Here is a 17986-nt window from a genome sequence, read left to right on the forward strand (position 1 = left end):
GAAAACTGGCGGCTCTTTATACGAAGTGTCTATCGACTGCAAGGGTCCCAGAAAACTGGAAGAATGCAGATATTATACTAATCCACAAAAAAAGGAGACGTTAAAGAATTGAAAAAGTATGGGACCATTAGCTTGCTCCCAGTATTATATAAAATATTAACCAAAATAATCTCCAATAGAATAAGGGCAACACTGGATTTTGTCAACCAAGGGAATAGGCTGGCTTCAGGAAGAGATACTTTACACTGAATCACATCCATGTCTTCAATCAGGTTATCGCGAAATCTGCAGAGTACAATAAGCCTCGCTATGTGGCTTATATAGATTACGAAAAGGCATTTGATTCAGTAGAGATACCAGCAATCATAGAGGCACTACGCAATCAAGTAGTACAGAACTCTTACGTAAAAAGCTTGGAAAATATTGCTACATGCATGTGGTATTTGTTTGCTTGAACGAGGCGCGTAGGCGCCATAACTCCAGAAAAGAGGAGGAAGAACGAACTGGGCTCGCGCTGTGAATCTAACCGGTCAGCGCTGCAACGTTTTTGTAAATATAATCTGTAAATAGTTTCTCGTCTTACTGACTCGTCCTTCGCGAAAGAATATCTACAGAGGTTCTACAGCTACCTTAGTTCTACAAAAGAAAAGCAGGGAGATACCTATAGAGAAAGGGGTCAGACAGGGAGACACAATTTCTCCAAAGTTATTCATTGCGCCCTTAGAAGAATTCAAGCTATTAAACTGGGAAAGCTTAGGAGTAAAGATCGACGGCAAATATCTCAGCAACCTTCGGTTTGCCGATGATATTGTTCTATTCAACAACAATGCAGACGAGTTACAACAAATCATTGGAGACTTTAACAGAGAAAGTGTAAGAGTGGGGTTGAATATTAATATTCAGAAGACGAAGATAATGATAAATAGCCGGGCAAAGGAACAAGAGATCAGGATCGCCAGTCGGCCACTAGAGACTGTGGAGTATGTTTACCTATAGGTCAATTAATCACAGGGAACCCTGATCATAGGAAGGAAATTCACAGAAGAATAAAAATAGGTTGGATCGCATACGGCAGACATTTCCAGCTCCTGACTGGAAGCTTTCCATTATTATTGAAAAGTAAGGTGTGCAATCAGTGCATTTTGCCAGTGCTGACATATGGGGCAGAGACTTGAAAGCAAGTTAAGGACCGCGCAAAGAGCGATCGAACGAAGATTGCTAGGCATAACGTTAAGAGAGAAAGAGAGTGGTTTGGATCAGAGAGCAAACGGGTATAGACGATCTTCTAATTGACATAAAGAGGAAAAAAATGTAGCTGGGCAGGTCATGTAATGCGCTGGTTAGATAACCGTTGGACCATTAGGGTTGCAGAATGGGTACCAAGAGAAGGGAAACGCAATCGAGGACGACAAAACACTAGGTGGAGCGATGAAATTAGGAAATTCGCGGGCGCTAGTTGGAATCGGTTGGCGCAGGACAGGGGTAATTGGAGATCGCAGGGAGACGCCTTCGTCCTGCAGTGGACATAAAACAGGCTGATGATGATGATGATGACGACTACGACGACAATGATGATGATGATGATGGAGGTGGTGGGCCCCCCCCGAAAAAAAATCCTGGGTACGTGCCTGCGCCAACCTCTTTGTTATAAAGGTGTTCGACTGTATACACACGGACACGATCCTGGGGGAACTAGCCCATTAGAGCTCCGCTGTAAAACTTATGTGAAGCCGAACATGTTAACGAGCGGGAAGTGGCACCTGTTATAAGCCTCCTTTTCTATTACTGAAACCTCGGTTGCGCTAGGGAAGAGCGAAATAGGAAAAGGTTTATCAGCATTCACGAGGTATTCTCAGTAATTTGTCAGAAATACTAGCGAGAGCCCATGCATTCCCAAAGCGGGGCTCACGAAATTGGACGAATCGCTTATTCCATCCGCGACGAGTGGGGCGCGGCTCGTGGGCACACAATCGCGCTACACAGTAGGCCGCAGCAGGCAATTTGTTAGAGGTGTGATTTGTAGCGTTGAAAACAATTCCCGATCCACTACGCACTAACATAGCAATGTCTCCGCTCGTGTGAGTCTAGCTCAAAGAGAAGAGCATAACAGACGTCGCTTGCACCCAACAGTGCTTGTCACAAGTGCGCGTACTATCACCATTGTCGCCACTTATCACCGTTATGTGGCCCTGACATAGCATGGGGACGATGGTCGCGTTGTATTGTTAAAAATGGGATAAATTTTATCATCTATTTTGTTTCCATCTGTATGACCATGCGCACAATTAGCGTGACATTTCCTTTGCTGACATAAGCCGGCATTTAACAAGAAAATGGTAACTGGGGTTTCACCGTAGTTGATCGCTGATAACAGCGCTATACTCGGTTGCTTCGTCCCTGTATTTGAGGTGGTTGAGGTAAACTGGGCACGAGGGATGTTATTATTCGTTGCTGACGAGCATGCGTCTTGCGCCCAGGGCACTGCTTGCGGCACTCCTCCAGCTTGTGAAGTAAGTACCTGCTAACAACCGCGTACGTTATGCTCCAGATCATGTGACTAGGCTTCTCCGCAGGGTACCAGGTAGCCCTCGCATGTACACTAGGCAGCATTGGGAGCCTTTTGAGTGGTGGACACGCTATTTAGCAAGTGAAGCTTACAAAGCGGCATGGTATCGTGTCCTATAAGGCCAAGGTAACAATTGTATATAAATTGACGGCGCCATCGGCAATCGTCAGCGAGCGCTGGCTCATTTACCTTGATGGCGGCGGGGCTCCCGCCTCACGCACAGTCGCTTGCCTTGGTCACCCGAAACTATCTACCTACTCATCCTTGGCATTAATTTATGAAGCGTTGGCCACTCTTTTTCAAAGATGAGCAGGACATGATGTGACCTGCTGTCATCGACATATATGCAGCATCATCACTTGGTGACCGCGGCTCAGTTATCATTCAATAAAGCAGTCGATAGAACCTCTGCAATTTTTATGCGTTCAGGAAAGGCCAATTTGCATCATAAAAGCACAAGTGACCATCGCAACATGTTCAGTACATTGTCATATCATCTTGTCATGCATTCATTTGCACTCATCTCCATTAGTGTCTTTATTCATTGAGAAACAACTACCATACACATATCAAACATCGACAACACATACAGAACACAACGCTTAGATTTATCACATACGCTTCATCAAGATCACAACCGTTTCCAATTGATAAATTTTAACTATATTTTCCGCAAGGTGAGTGTCGCAGTAACAGAAAATAAGGCTTCCGTTCTTTATTCGTAATATACTTAATGATGGGCTTTAAACTTGTTCCATCCTTAATTTACAACTAATTAATGCAACATTTTCACAAGGTTTTCAAGATACATTCGAAATTTTCAAAAAAGAATTAGTTTTCATATCATAAACCATAAATTAAGAAGCATTACACCCGCATGATATAGAAATATCCTTGAATCACTTGCATTTGGGAATAGCTTACTTGTCACTTGCATTGGCGGATTTCGTCGCACAGATTTTTTATTGTTTTTTACCTGTTATTTTTCGTCGTTAACTTCTAGTGTTATATTTATCTCGCGTTAAGCCATTATACTATCAGTAGTCTATGAATTATTGCGTAGCGCTATCATTTATTGTAAGCACAAACTGAGATTTTCCTAATATAATGAATTTTTGTGTGTATATTTGCATGCACACCTTGAAGTTTAGGCGTACGGTAACTCTTTCTTGTACCTTATTATGCTGTAAACTTTTTCAATTCAGTTGCCATTTCTGTTACCTGCCTATGTCAATTGTTGCTCTTTTTTTGTGTTGTTCATTTTACTACCGTCCCGACAAGCTTGAACTCTTACAACATGTTACTTTATCAGAACGCCTTATAAGCTTCCAGCTAATACTTCACATTGTAGTGGTAAGCAAGGCATACAGCTTTTCAGTACTTTTCCGTCTCACGGCAATTGCTCATAGTGGAGGTTTTGCATTTGAGTACACTAGAGTTTTTATTCTTCGCGCAATCATTTGTGAACTCCTAGTCATAGCGACCGAAATGCAAATTTAGCAGTGCATGGTCAGCATACTTTAGAGATAGGTGTATCTGAGCACAGGCACACCATGCCCTCGGAAGCTCGAATGGCATCACTTTCGACACTGCTTACAAGTGAGGCGTGCATAACCACTGCTGCACTAGTTTCACTTTTCCGAGCAGCCTTACGTAAGCCCATTTTGCACGCTGTCTAGACGCAACCCTTGGTGCCTGCTTTAGTGTATTTCATTCCATACGCAGGTCTTCGAGCATAAATATTTGCAACAATAGAACAAATTGCCAGCGACTCCGTAATATTAATGAGCAGGTATGGTAACCATAATTTGCTTGTTGAATTCACATTACCACACGGATCGTTGTCAAGCGCCCTAATAGAGTGCTTCCAGAATATTACCGCTAAATAGATATTTCGCTATTTGTCGTGTTTACAGGTATAGAGTGAAGCGAGAACTGGAAATCAGAGTGAACAATCCGGCTAAACGTACAGAAGTAAAAGAAATTGTCAATAGATATTGCCTCATCTAAATTTGTCGCTCATAAACATTGCGATGTGCTGTTTTATTCAGCTGGAGGATTTGGAGGACAAAGGACTGGACGTTGTACGGGTTAGCTCATTGAAAACACTTAGGTTTGTTGCAGTTGCATCGAACATGGTCAAATAAGTGAATAATTAATTATACAGGTTGCAGTCATTCCTTATACAGGCTTATAATTACTGGAACAAACGTTGGCGCCACAGTAAACACGTTGAAACAGGAGATTACCTTTACAGAAACATGTGCTGTTTTTTAGACTTGCAAAGTTAAACGAAAAGTACACAAACATGGTAATGTAAGCCAATGCGACACATCGCACTACTTGTATATATAATGTGAACTCTTGAATGTGATGATGTATGCGTCTCATGATGGAAGGTGGGTGCTTGATGACTTCGTCCGTGTGGTGTAGTTGTCGGGCCACAACACCATCTCATGTAAGTATCTACCAGCAGATATGTCCCCGATGGCTCAAGCGGGGCTAAAGCCCATGCTTATCATGCATTCTCGTATACCAGTCGTCGTGGCGGCTTGTATGTAGCATATCTCTCGCGCTTTGCATTCCTTATCGCATTGATGTGGCTCCATCAGCTTGTGCATGAACCTGAAAGAAGCCAAGAACAGTGCATGTAGTTTCTCAATCAATTATTAGAAATTTCATACAGTACTTAACCAAACTTGTAAAACAATTCTTCAAAGCCTTATGATATTTGGCACCAGATGTATGTGAAGCTTCCGTCCTTCTGTTGTCCTCGATCATGCTATACCAACAAGCCCAACGTACAACTTGTGGCCATAAGTAAAACCCATCTTGCTATGGTATCACGGTATTCGCAGCACTCGTATTGACTTATATCATTTCATACTAGGGTGGGATTGCGTGTATATTCCATGTATAATTCTATAAAAAAAGTCTATTTCATTACATGAAAACGAGGGAGAAAAAATCATGCCGATTTCACGCACTGTGGCAATCGATGTAAGCGAAACTTTCTGTGCCATCTGTTTTGACAACGATAATTAGCGGTGATCGTGATGAGGAATGCACAATTTCTTCAAGGTTTAGCATGACCCGAGAGTGGTAAGTTGATGTTGAACGTTATCTTGCGTGAACCACTCTTTCTCTGCGTAATACAAAGAACCCACAGGGGGGAGGCGTGTTGTGCGCCACACTTCACAACCTCTGAGAGGGTTGAGCCAATTCATTGCCTCACTTGGCACATCGCATCATGGCAGAATGATTCAATTCAATTGAATTGTAGGGAGGTACGTGCCAGAACCATCATCGGATTATGAGGCACGCCGTAGCCGCGGACTCCACATTCATTTTGACACCGCGGTGTTCTTTAACTCCCTATATGTAAGTGCATGAGCGTTTTTTTTATTTAGCATTGGTCAAAATTTGGCTGCCGTGGCCAGTACCAAACCCTCGACCTCGAGCAATGCCATAGCCGCAAAGCTACCGCGGCGGGCACAGAAGTTATGATTTGACATGTGACCGCTTCCCTAGTGTTGCCTAGACATTACGGGGCGTTTTAATGCGGCTCTGTTTCTGCACACCCTGCGTAAGTTGTCAGCCTGACAAATTTGCATGGTGTTTATTTTCTAGAGTTAGCAGAAGCGTGCCGTACCGTGCCTTGGACTTAAATTTATCGCGCTTGCCCACAACCTCAACTTTGTCCTGACATCACGTTTTCTCCACGACCCCCCCCCCCTCCTCCGCCCTCATATGGGAGCTCTGAGTGCGGAGTGGCAAGGCTGTTATCACCAGTTTTGGGACTACATCTGTTCTACCCATTCTTTGCCTCCTCTCCACCCTACTCTGTGCCATTCTATATAGGCTCCCCTTCGACTTGCACGTTAATAAAAAGGTAAGCGCTGCGATTTTCGCAATGCTTTTGCGGAGGGTAAGGAATAATACACCTGCCAAGAGGCCAATGCGGTGGCACCCAGGCAGCTCCAGAGGGCATTGTGCACATTCGAAGTGGTGCAAAGGTCCAAGCGAGTATCTCCGGTCGCCTTTCCTCTCTGCAGCGCCCCTGTCGTTTATGCCCACGCCCTGAAGCACCCCCCGACGCGGTGTGCCAGACAGCAGCAGCACCAGCAGCACCAGCAACAGCAGCAGCAGCAGCAGCAGCAGTTCGAATATCGAAAGCAGAGGCAAAGAAAAGTTCGCTTTACAAAAACCGTCGTCCCTTCCACTCCGTGAACACTGTCGAATGGCGCAGCTGAATAAGTTCCACCATGCAAGTCAAACTTCGCAAGCAGTCTAGATTCTAAATCTTTTGTTTCGCCATTTTTTTACCCCATTTTCGCTTTCGTGCTCTTCGCATAGGGATCATGTTTAGGATTCTTTTTTTCTTCTTGATATTCTCCCAGTGTCCTTTTTTTTTGCACTTGAGGTTATTGCTTGTTTTCCGGTGCTTTTTTTTCGCGTGTAAGGTGCTTCGCCTCCTTTTGCGGGCCAGTAATGAGAGCAAGCTTCGGCGGATTTGTTGGATTGGTTTGACGACTGACGTGGCTGCTGGCTCTCCTAGTATCGCGTTTCAATCGCGGGCCACTGTTTGTTAGTCGCAAACCGCTGATTCCCGTATAAAATAGCATTCTCACAGGAGGAAAGCGGTCGCTGCAACCGCTTTCTCCCTGTTGAGCATTTCTTTTCCTCTCCCGCTAAGTCACGTGACCTCTCTTCAGCAAAGCCGGACAACGATGGCGCAGGGTCCGCATAAACAGCTCCGCTGTAATAGCTATTATATTAGAAATGTATATAATTCATCGATTCGGAGGGAAATTTTTGGTAAGTTTGATAGCGATAAGTTTGATAGTGATAAAAAGGGATATAAAATGGAAATGCAAGGCGCTCAACGTACTGCTAGTGACAAACAAACACACATCCGTAGGACGCGCACAAAGCTATAGCTACGGAGCTACATCCGAGGAAGCGCTCCATGCACAATGTCTTGGGCGCTTCTGTTCATGTAAGAATTAGCCCTTGTATACAACCCGCGACCTCGCCTATTGGAGGGAAGAAACCTAATAAAACAATTTGTTCTTATTTCGCACATTTATCCCACGTTCACTCCAAAACGTCAATCAGCTTTATAGTAATCTCCGAGAAACGCAGTGAGCCTATCTAACGACTTTATCCATCGTTAAAAACTTCTCATAAACTCCTGCAAATTATTGTCCCTCATTGCTTCCATCATTTTCTTCTTGGCAATTGCATGTTCTGAAAAAAAAAATATCGATGTAAAGTCGCTTTTATGCTTCGCACATAAGTGGTCGGGACAGCTTCTTCTAAGAAATATGTATACACGGTAACACAAAGAATACTTACGCCCGATACTGACGACACTTTCTGACAAGACATGTTTGACAACGGTTCATCTTTCCAAGCAAACAGGGAGTATGAAAGCATAGGGTTTAAAGAGTTGAAAAACAACCAGTTAAAAAGAAGAGTGTCTCGTGCCTCCGACCGCATATGAGTTCTAAAGTACGAAACGCTTTTCATTTCCACCAGTCAAAAAGCTACTGGGAGTACCTGAACACCGCGCGAATCATGTTCATCTTAACACTCACATTTAAGTTCTGTAAACTCCTAGTGGTGCTTGGTCTCATGCTGGCGTCAAGAATGATGCAGTTGGTACATATCCACACTCCTTAACTAACAGTTCAGAATCAGCGAACTTCTCTATAAAATCATCAAAGTTTCAGCTTCCCAGTTCCCACGCGTAAAGCAGCTCATGATGAAGAAACCACTAAGAAGAGATCATTCTACATACTGAGTATACTAGAACATATGATACATCATAGAGTAAACCGAAAAAATACGACACTGTCATTTTCAATATTATGAAAAACGTGTGATTAATAGAAGTGGATAAGGGCAACTTTGTTCACATAGAATTTCTGATGACATCACGTCCATCGAGTTGAATGGTTGCCGCAATAAAATACGATATGCAGGAGACCAGCTTTAACAATTGCCCAGTTAGCTTTAGAAACTGCGCTTGTAACTGTTATTATATTTCCCATAAGAAACGGCTTGTCATCAGCTGATCAAAGCAGACGGGTACGTGGCGCCAGGATGAAAGATGTTGCACCTATAAGCGCCTGCGCGTTTAAGGTTTACGTTTGTCCGAAGGACATGGCCGTTGACTATAACAATGCCTAGTTTATTATGCATTTTATGATTGCGACACATTCTTTTCTGAGTTAACCCAGCTCTTGTGGTGCGCCCTGCTGTACTCGGGGGCTGATCCTGAAGAATGTGCAGTCAAAAAAAATCACCGCCTCTTCCAATCGTGAAGATAGTCGAACAGCGAAGCTGTTCACCGAGTGTTACACCGAGTGTTACACCGAGTGCTAGACCATGCAAGTCAGCCTTAGCAAGCCGTTTATTTTGTAAATATTTTGTTTCCCCTTTCTTGCACCTCATTTTTGCTTTTGCCTGCTTCGCGTTGCGAGCATGCTTTGGGAGCGCTTTTCTTATTTATTTTTTTCGGTTCTCCCACTATTTTTTTTTTCTTTTTTTGCGTCCTAGTTTCTGTCTGTGTTTTGCGGCACTTTTTTTTTCTCGCGTAGAAGTTGCTTCGCCTATTTTTTCCGTGCCAGTAATTACAGCAAGGTTTGGTGTGAAATGAAAAACCATTGATTGCTTCTCATTCATTTTGTGTGTAATATTGCATTTGCTTGCTCTTCTGTTATCATACGATGCAAACAAGCAAAGACACCAGAAGACAACACATAGGAAATTACTTGTGCTTACTAACTGAATTAAAGAAATGTTAAATTACCGAAAATGAACGTGGATGAAAAAACAACTTGCCTCAGGTTGGCATCGATCCCACATTTTCACATTATGCGTGCGATGCTCTAGCAATTGAGCTAACATGGCGACGTTTCCCCATTTACTTTCTGGGGTATTTATGTGTTGCTATTAGAGCTAGCCCTGGGAGTTTTAGCCAGTACCACCACTCACAAACCATGGTGGTGGATGTGGAACATTTTTTTTCTGCTGCAGGCGTCACGAGTAGGTGAGCGTTTGGGTGAAGGCAATTAATGCGAAGACGCGGGATCATTCCCCACTTGCTGCAAGTTGTTTTTTCATCCACTTGCGTTTCTATTAACTGATTATTTCTTTATTTCAATTAGTAAGTACCAGTAATGTCCACCGTGTTGTCCTCTGTTGTCTTTGTTTGTGGGCTTCTTATGATATGATTAATAAAATCGAGGCCCTCGGTTAACCTCCTTTCTTCTTGGTCATTGTGTCATCTCTTCTACCGCTTGATCTTGAGTTGTCTACTATCTTCGCATTTAGAGGGATGGTTCAGTTTCTTCTGTAAGCTAAAAAAGAACAGTGTTATTCCCGCGAATTGCGTCACCAGAAAACATCGCATTTTACATCATCGATGTCGGCAGAACTCGCCGCTCTCCGTGCGTCTCTAGAATCCATATTTGAAGAACCATTATCTCCGCTTCATATAGGAGGTTGGGGCCAAGTACTGCACCAGGGTGGCCAGTCCTGCTCTGGTGAGGGAGTGCGTTACCGGTTCTGGTCACCGGGATCAGGCGACACTCCAGGCCTCTTTTTGCAATTTTATCAACACGCGGTTTTTTTTTAATCCGGTGGAAAATTGCCGGCACAGGGATTCGAACCACAGATCTCTTGCACGCGAGGCGGGTGTTCTACCTCTACGCCACCGCTGAACTTTCAAGCAAAAGAAATAAAGAAAAAGAAATGGGCATGGGCAGGACATGTAATGAAGAGGGAAGATAACCGATGGTCATTAAGGACTGGATTCCAAGGGAACGGAAGCTTAGCAGGGGGTGGCAGAATGTTAGGTGGGCGGATGAGATTAAGAAGTTTGCAGGGACGGCATGGCCACAATTAGTACATGACTGGGGTTGTTGGAGAAATATGGGAGAGGCCTTTGCCTTGCAGTGGGCGTAACCAGGCTGATGATGATGATGATGGTGATGATGATGTCCGCTTAGTACATGACCGGAGTTGTTGGAGAAATATGGGAGAGGCCTTTGCCCTGCAGTGGGCGTAACCAGGCTGATGATGATGATGATGATGATGATGATGATGATGATGATGATGATGATATAGACATGGTCAATTTTCGCCAAGGCCATTCTCCAGTTCCTCACGTCGGAATTTCGACATGGTCCAAATGTACATGTACGCGCTGCCATAACATTTCTTCATCACCGCACAATAGAGAAAACACACATCATAATCTGTTAGTGGAGACCAGGCCATTTCTGTATCTACGAAAACGGCCGTGCAGATGAGGCCGCCAAATCTGCTCACGATGGCCCCCACTGTGTAGCTATACGGTTATCTAGAGCAGACGCAGACGTTCGATCACAGCTTAGCTTACAATTTCGCTGTGGAACTCGACGTAATTTACCTATGATGGTCTCCGCAACTTGGATCCGAATCTGCGCCTACGTTTTCCGTCAGGACTATCTAGAGCTGAAGAGACACTTCTATGCAGCTTGCAGCTTGGCGTGTCCTTCAAGAATGCTTACTCATTTCGGATTGGAATTACCAACAGCCCTACATTCGATACCTCTGGGCGCGAGACAACAATCGCCTGCCTTCTCTGTGAGTGTCTCCGCTTCAGAGCGCCCAGAAAAAGAATTTAAAGAGTAGTACACAGTCTTGAAAAACGCTCTTTGTAGGAGTAATGGGTCCCGAGACAGTGGTCGAGACCGTGCTCTGCACCGAAGGGTTTGAGAGCGTTGTTGCGCTTATTGCAGAGAACTGGCCTTAGAGACTTTAAGCAGTGCCGTGTTCTCCTTTCCTTGTTCGGTTTCCTTCTTGCTCTTCTTATCTCTTTTTCAACATGTGTTGTCTATTACCTTTTATTCGCCCTTTCTCAAGCACAGTGTGACCAGCTTCTCTGAGAACTGGCTATCCTCACTGTCTTTCCGTATATTTCTGCTTCCTTCCGTCTTTCCGTCTCTTGTGTCTGCGCTGCTCGGTGCGCCTTCTCCGCTTCCAGTGCTTTGTCTGGAGACATTGAATCTTGCATTGCTTGTTCTTCAATTGATGGCAGATGACGCTGTTTACGCTTCACAACCACAGCCTTGTGCTTCGATATTAAACCTATCCGTCACGGAAGGCAATGGCTCATACCCCCTTTAAGCAATGGCTAATATCTGCCGTAAACGCAGCCTCCCCGTTACGAAGATAGATGAGAAGTGAAATTCTACGCTGGAATGACGAGCGGCAACGTATCTAGCTGGGGAAGAAGACGATCACGACGACCAACGCTGGAGCAGTGGTACGAGCGTGTTCGCGCAGTAGGGCCTAGGGGCGCCAACGAGCCAGCTGTGGAACAAGACGGCGACCCTCGAGTCATTGATGATGATGATAGTGCTAGCACATGCGGGCAATGATTTCACAGGGTCTACACAAACAGCTTCGCTGTAAGATATTTGTCACAACCACCACTGGGCATCTGCCACTGTTTACGCGCACTATGTATGTGCCATTCGGTATGTGCTACTAGACCACTGGGGAAATGCCAGTGGGTACGTGCCGCTGAATATGTCTTACAGGGTATGTGCCATTAGATATGCACGATAAAGAATGTTCACTGGGGTCGCCGGCTAAGTACAGCCTCTAGGTATATGCCGCTAGATATCTGCCACTGGGCCCACTGGGTATACGCCAATGGACAAGTGCACCAGTAGCCACTGTTTATGTGCCGTTCTTCCAAGAATCTGTTTACTCCGTCTTGGGTATGTGCCACTAGGTATGCAGCGCAGTCCGATCGGGTTCGCGCCACTGGCTATGTGCCGTTCTCGAATAAACAGCCTTGACGCCAGCGTTGACAGAGGTAGCTTGCGGTGATATTCATATAATAAGTGCACCGGTGCTTCTTGCCCACCATAGCTATTGGCCTAGCGACAGGTGACTATACTATGGTGGGGAATATAACAAGGAAGGTGCCTCGCGAGAAGAAGGACGAAGGCTGTGGCTGCTGTTTGCGCGCCATTTCTATCTCCTCTAAATACACATCCGCTTGCATCTGTGCGCCTGCCTCTTTTGTGCACCAATATTGCCTTGGTAATATAAAACTGACGCCCCTGGAATATCCCCAAAGTATTTTTTAAGGAAATACAGCGATTATTGCATGCGAGAAGAAACTAGTTCCACGAATACGTGTCTAAAAGTGCAAAATAATCATTCTTGTGTTATGTCTGGTTACACTGACTGATGCCGTTTTTACAGATAGGAAGATAGCCTGTTATTTGCTTCCAACATACGTGTCGTGGGGAAGCACGTATTATTGTTCCACTGCAAAGGAACAACGCGTCAGCATACTATAGCATTTGAACCTCATCCCAATATATAACTTTTCCTTGAGATTCCAATACTTGACTGAAGGGGCATTTAGCCCTCTAGTCACATGGTTTTCTCACATTTCTCGCATGCTGTGAGCATGCGCTTTTGTTACTAAATTTGTGCCTTTGTTCCACGGGCATAGAAAATAGCGCTACGTTCGTAATGCCCCAATTTGCATTGCCCTTTGCGTGATGCCACGCGGACAGACCTCATGTCATCCGCTTTAATGTGAGTCGTTATTTTATGGGCTTACCAGAACTCAATTGATTCAAAAATGCGCACTCTTGTCGTTATAGATTTCACAGTGCTGTGTAATTGAAGTAATTGAAGTGTTTTGTGTAGTTATCTGAGAATTATTAAGAACAGCGCTCTCTTCCAATTTATCAGACCTTTGAAGTCCGGAAAGTGCAGCGACTTTTAGGTGACACGTTCTGATACAAGCTGCGCATCCCATCGACGGAGAGCGAATATTATACCTGCCAACCTGAGGACCTCACAATTCTGGAAATTCACTAAGCGAGGGAAAAACGGGGAGGGTGTCTTTAGACGCAAGTTATTATAAGCTTCCACATCAATAAAAGTAACAGCTTTAAACGGCTGCCAGTAGAGTTATTATACGTCTCGGCGCTTGTGCTTGGTACCGCAGAAGGCGCGACGTGCGCGGACATATAATTAACGAACACGCACTCTCCCGTGAAATTGGTCGGTTTTCACTCCGTATGTGCTTTATCGCATTACAATTCTGCACTGAGGTGAAGCTGGCTGAAGAAAATTAACCATTATAGAACGTTTATTAGATATTTCCTTAATACGCACTTCTGTACACATGGCTCAGGCGTACAGTGCCTCCGCAGAAATCACTTGGATCTAAATATGACTTCGGCTAGCTGCTTATCGCATAACGGCACTTACGATGCAACAGCTTTGCATGACGCTGAATTCTTTGTTATTTTCTTTATTTGCGGCTTGGTTGGGGCAGTTACACGGGATATTTTTGACCATGTCGGTAAATTGGGATACATGGCTGGTATTCAATACCAATGATTACGCAGTTTTTGTCATGTCGGCCACCCGACCACAATGAAAATTGCTCCAATAATTTTAGTGAGTAAAACGGCTATTCAACATTCACATCACACACTTCTCATTAGCGAGTTAGTATAATGGGAATGCCTTTCAAATAAACGCGTGTATAAGACGGCAAACAATAGACATTATTATAAAGAAATGCATTTTCCTTCTCTGCTATTCTTACCTGTGGTAATCCTGAAACAATGTTTCGTTCGTTCGGAACTGTTCCACCAGACTGTGCCAGCTTTCGGCGGACAATGAGCGAAGTCCGTAGTGTTGCTTCGCGCTGTACGCGAGTTGCCATTTTGGCTGGTCCAGCTTGTTTGACTCGTCCAGGTCCATAATGAACGTCTCATGGTCCACAATTGTCTGGAATAGTTAAACATCCGCTTATTCAGATTAGCATAGCTGATTTCTGTCTTAAAGGCGCATATCATTGTTTCCAGTCTAAACTGCCGGCTTATCATAATTCAGTAGGGAACTACACCTACTGTGTCTTTCTTGAAATTGTTGTTATGTTTATATATATTTCTTTCCGGCGTCACCTGCTCTACATTTTTTACCAAACGTTAGGCAATGTTTCTCCTAGGCGGTATTATTGTTATGATGACCGCAACTTCGATATAAAAATCCGCAAATGTTGCCGCCACGAAGGCACGTACTAAAATTCGCTCAATCTTACATCTAGTTTCTCCTCACGAATCAAAAAGATTCACAAATGCATTTGTGGTGTTCTTCGAAAAAAAAATAATTGTGATTCCGGACTGCTGGCAACACATTAGATAGCTCTTCTCGCTTCAGGGGAACGTTCACACTAAAATTCTTAAACTCGTAAAAAAATCTTAATAAAGGCGATTACCCAAGGCGCGTTTCTGCGATGTCGACCACCATCCACAGCGTAGACTCGGTAAGCGGGGTTGCTGAAGACAAAGGTGGTCACACTTGGTGCCACATACGCGACATTTGTTGGCCACATCGATCCTTTGGCGCCTTTGTCGTCGTAGAAAAGGTAGAGCTGATCATTGTGCGTATGACCGTAAAATTGAGCCACGATGGTTGACTTGTACCTGTATATATGTGCAATGGAGAGACCATCGAACATTGTAAGCGCTAAATGTGGTGTTTTATGGTATAGTAAATAAACTTGTGCCACCCACTAGAATACTTATTAACCAGGTACCGAAAATGAATGCTTGGTCACAGCTTCGTCGCGAAACTGTTCATTCCGGGCTAACCAATCAAAAGCATCATTTTCGCATGTGGTCTTGATATCACCACACGCCTATTGTACGTGTTCGTTGACATTAGCGGGTGGCTGGGATGCTGTTCAATGAAGTATATCTTGAGCATACTGCGCTACTAATGCTAATTGTGTCGATGAACCATCCTGATCTCAGGCTGCAGCTACATCGCTAGTCTTCCGCCAAAGCTCTTTTGCGAGAAATAATGCAGGAAGCTTGCGGCGTTGCAGCTGAGATCAGGCCTATTGGCGTGAAATATTCTCATTGCTGACCTGACTACAAGGAAGCATCTCGCAATAAGCGCCATGGGCGCCCCAATCAAATCTCGCGACAATCCATACACCTTTCTCAAGCGGCAATCTTACCGGTTCACAATGCGTCGAAAGTTGTCTGCCCAAACAGGAATGCACTCAACCTTCACAGGAGCTACGTGTCCTATGATGTAAACCTTCTCTCCAGAAGCTTCGGCACGCTGCAGCTCTCTGGACAACCACTGCAGTTGGCCACTCGGGTCAGTAGAATTGTACACGAGCCACCTGCATGCGCCGAACGTGAATAACACTGCTTAGGGTATTGTGAAAATACTTATTTACGATTACAAAGCAATGAACAGCGTGCCACCTCGATTCACAGTGGTATTAGTCAACTTAGGCTGTTTCCAGTTGCCTTCTCTACGTGCCACTCTCGGCTGTCGATTTGTGCCGAAGCTCACCTTTTGAGTAAACCTTGGGACAAAACACTTCTTTTGCAAGAGCCATTAGAAAAACACTAGCGATATTGCGATGCTGGCTATGACGGGGAGGCTATATAAAGGAGGCGCCAAGTCACCGAGCGTATCTGCATATTAACTCTGTTATTGTGTCATTGCAGAAATCGCATGTAAAATTGCATTAACAATATTTACGAGAGAAACAATGATGCATAAACAAGATGACGGTCTAGAATGATTCCACCTGTACAGGTCAAATCGTCTTCTTCTGACTGCCGCCACTCTTCATTGCGCCGTAACAATATGATTTTACGGCTCAGTCTCATGGACAATGTGAAATAAGCCAATTCATTTACTTACGGATGTCGCAGTAGATGTAAAATGGCATTTCACCACACAGGCACTTCTTACATCCTGATATAAATGTTGACATTGTTACGCTGAAGGGAACGAAGAAGTTGAATTGGACTAGACGAAGACGAAGTCTGGCAGTTGCCCGAACGCCATATACGCCAGTTGTAAATATACGTTATTTTACACTCGTGGGCCTGCTTTCTTCCTGCAACATTTTGGTGGAAGGTGCGGGGTACAATCACGGAACTTCGCAACGAACGTCATCTACCTGCTGCCACAATGGCAAATCAACCGACACAAGCGACAACGCCTCAGCAGCCCGTGCCAACGGTCGCCCTCACTCCTCTGCGGGACCCAGGGACATTTTGTGGCACGGACAACGCCGACGTCGAGGACTGGCTTACGATGTACGAGCGAGTGTGCGACAACAACAGGTGGGATCGAACAACAATGCTAGCAAACGTGATATTTTATCTAAGAGGAACTGCGACGCAATGGTACGACACACACGAAGCTGACCTAACGAGCTGGGGTATCTGCAAAGAAAGAATGCCAGACCTGTTTGGAAGACCTGTCGGTCGTCAGCTGGCAGCAAATAAAGAACTTGCGTGTCGCGCTCAAACGTCCACAGAATCCTATGTCGTCTACATACAGGATGTGCTGGCCCTCTGTCGCAAGGCTGATAACAATACGACCGAGGCAGACAAGATTGGTCACATATTGAAAGGTATTGCAGACGATGCCTTCAATCTCCTGATGTGTAAGGATTGTACCACTGTGGATGCAATTATAAAGGAATGCCGGCGCTTCGAACAAGCGAAGGGCCGCCGCGTCGCTCAAAGTTTCGACCGATTGGCCAATACCGCTGCGACATCTTCTTGCGAAGACGCGCCGCGCTTCGTACAACCCACAGGACCGGAAGAAATCACGCGCATCGTTCGCCGTGAGCTTGAGGCCATAGCTCCAGCTCCAGCATATCCAGCTTTTCTGGACACGTACCAACTAGCGCCCCAAGCGGGCCCGGCACGAAGCTAGCGCGTTTTCAATGGAACGAGCGGGTTTTTCGCGAATAACAAAAGCTGCAGGCCGATTATTGAAAAACGCAGGTGACAAACGTGGTCTGGAAGACAGTCCACACGAGCCAAATGCAGTGATCACTCTATGGCACGTAAAAATTTTGTTCCCACAGCAGTTAAAGTTTTAGCAATGGAAGCCTATGGAAACGACGAAAATTTGTGCTCGATTTTTGAGGCAAGAATGATGACTGTAATAAAACTATCCAGTCTATCGTAATACGCAGAGGAGCGTAAGTAGTCCGGAGACTCAGCTTTCGATTGATGCCTCTCTCGACTCTCCACATATGGCGTAAGACTGTTCCCGAAAGCGATTTTTGCAACACTGTCGTGAAAATTGCCGTGGTATCTATAACAACATGAGCGTACCCCTCGGCGAAGCCTCGGTAGCCGTGGCCGAGTGGTAGAATACCGAGCACCTTTCGTCCCGCATCACGGCGGCCGCGGTTCGATTCCCCCTTCACAGCGGTTTTTTTTTTTAAGCAGCATAGGACCTAGTTTTGTAGTCTCTCACTAGATGGCAGAATCACAAAACCCAAGATTTGCTTTCGGTTTTGGTTTCTCAGCAGCGCATTTTTTGAAAGCC

At 44.9% G+C, this 17986-nt stretch overlaps 1 protein-coding gene across 7 annotated transcripts in view; it reads right to left on the reverse strand.

Annotated features, from left to right (window-relative positions):
• Positions 1-3088: 3088 nt before the first annotated feature.
• LOC135909515 (sphingomyelin phosphodiesterase-like) overlaps positions 3089-17986 on the reverse strand; it is a 243096-nt gene continuing 228198 nt past the window's right edge. For all 7 annotated transcript variants that reach the window (XM_070538348.1, XM_065441491.1, XM_065441489.2 and 4 more), the window contains 4 exons: positions 15630-15800; positions 14883-15090; positions 14208-14392; positions 3089-5191 (listed from right to left, as the gene is read on the reverse strand). In XM_070538348.1, coding sequence (XP_070394449.1) covers positions 5059-5191; positions 14208-14392; positions 14883-15090; positions 15630-15800 — 697 coding nt within the window. In that variant the 3' untranslated portion in view covers positions 3089-5058. The remainder of the gene's footprint in view (positions 5192-14207; positions 14393-14882; positions 15091-15629; positions 15801-17986) is intronic.

The sequence above is a fragment of the Dermacentor albipictus genome, chromosome 5, assembly GCF_038994185.2.
Source record: "Dermacentor albipictus isolate Rhodes 1998 colony chromosome 5, USDA_Dalb.pri_finalv2, whole genome shotgun sequence".
In the NCBI taxonomy this organism is placed as follows: domain Eukaryota; kingdom Metazoa; phylum Arthropoda; class Arachnida; order Ixodida; family Ixodidae; genus Dermacentor; species Dermacentor albipictus.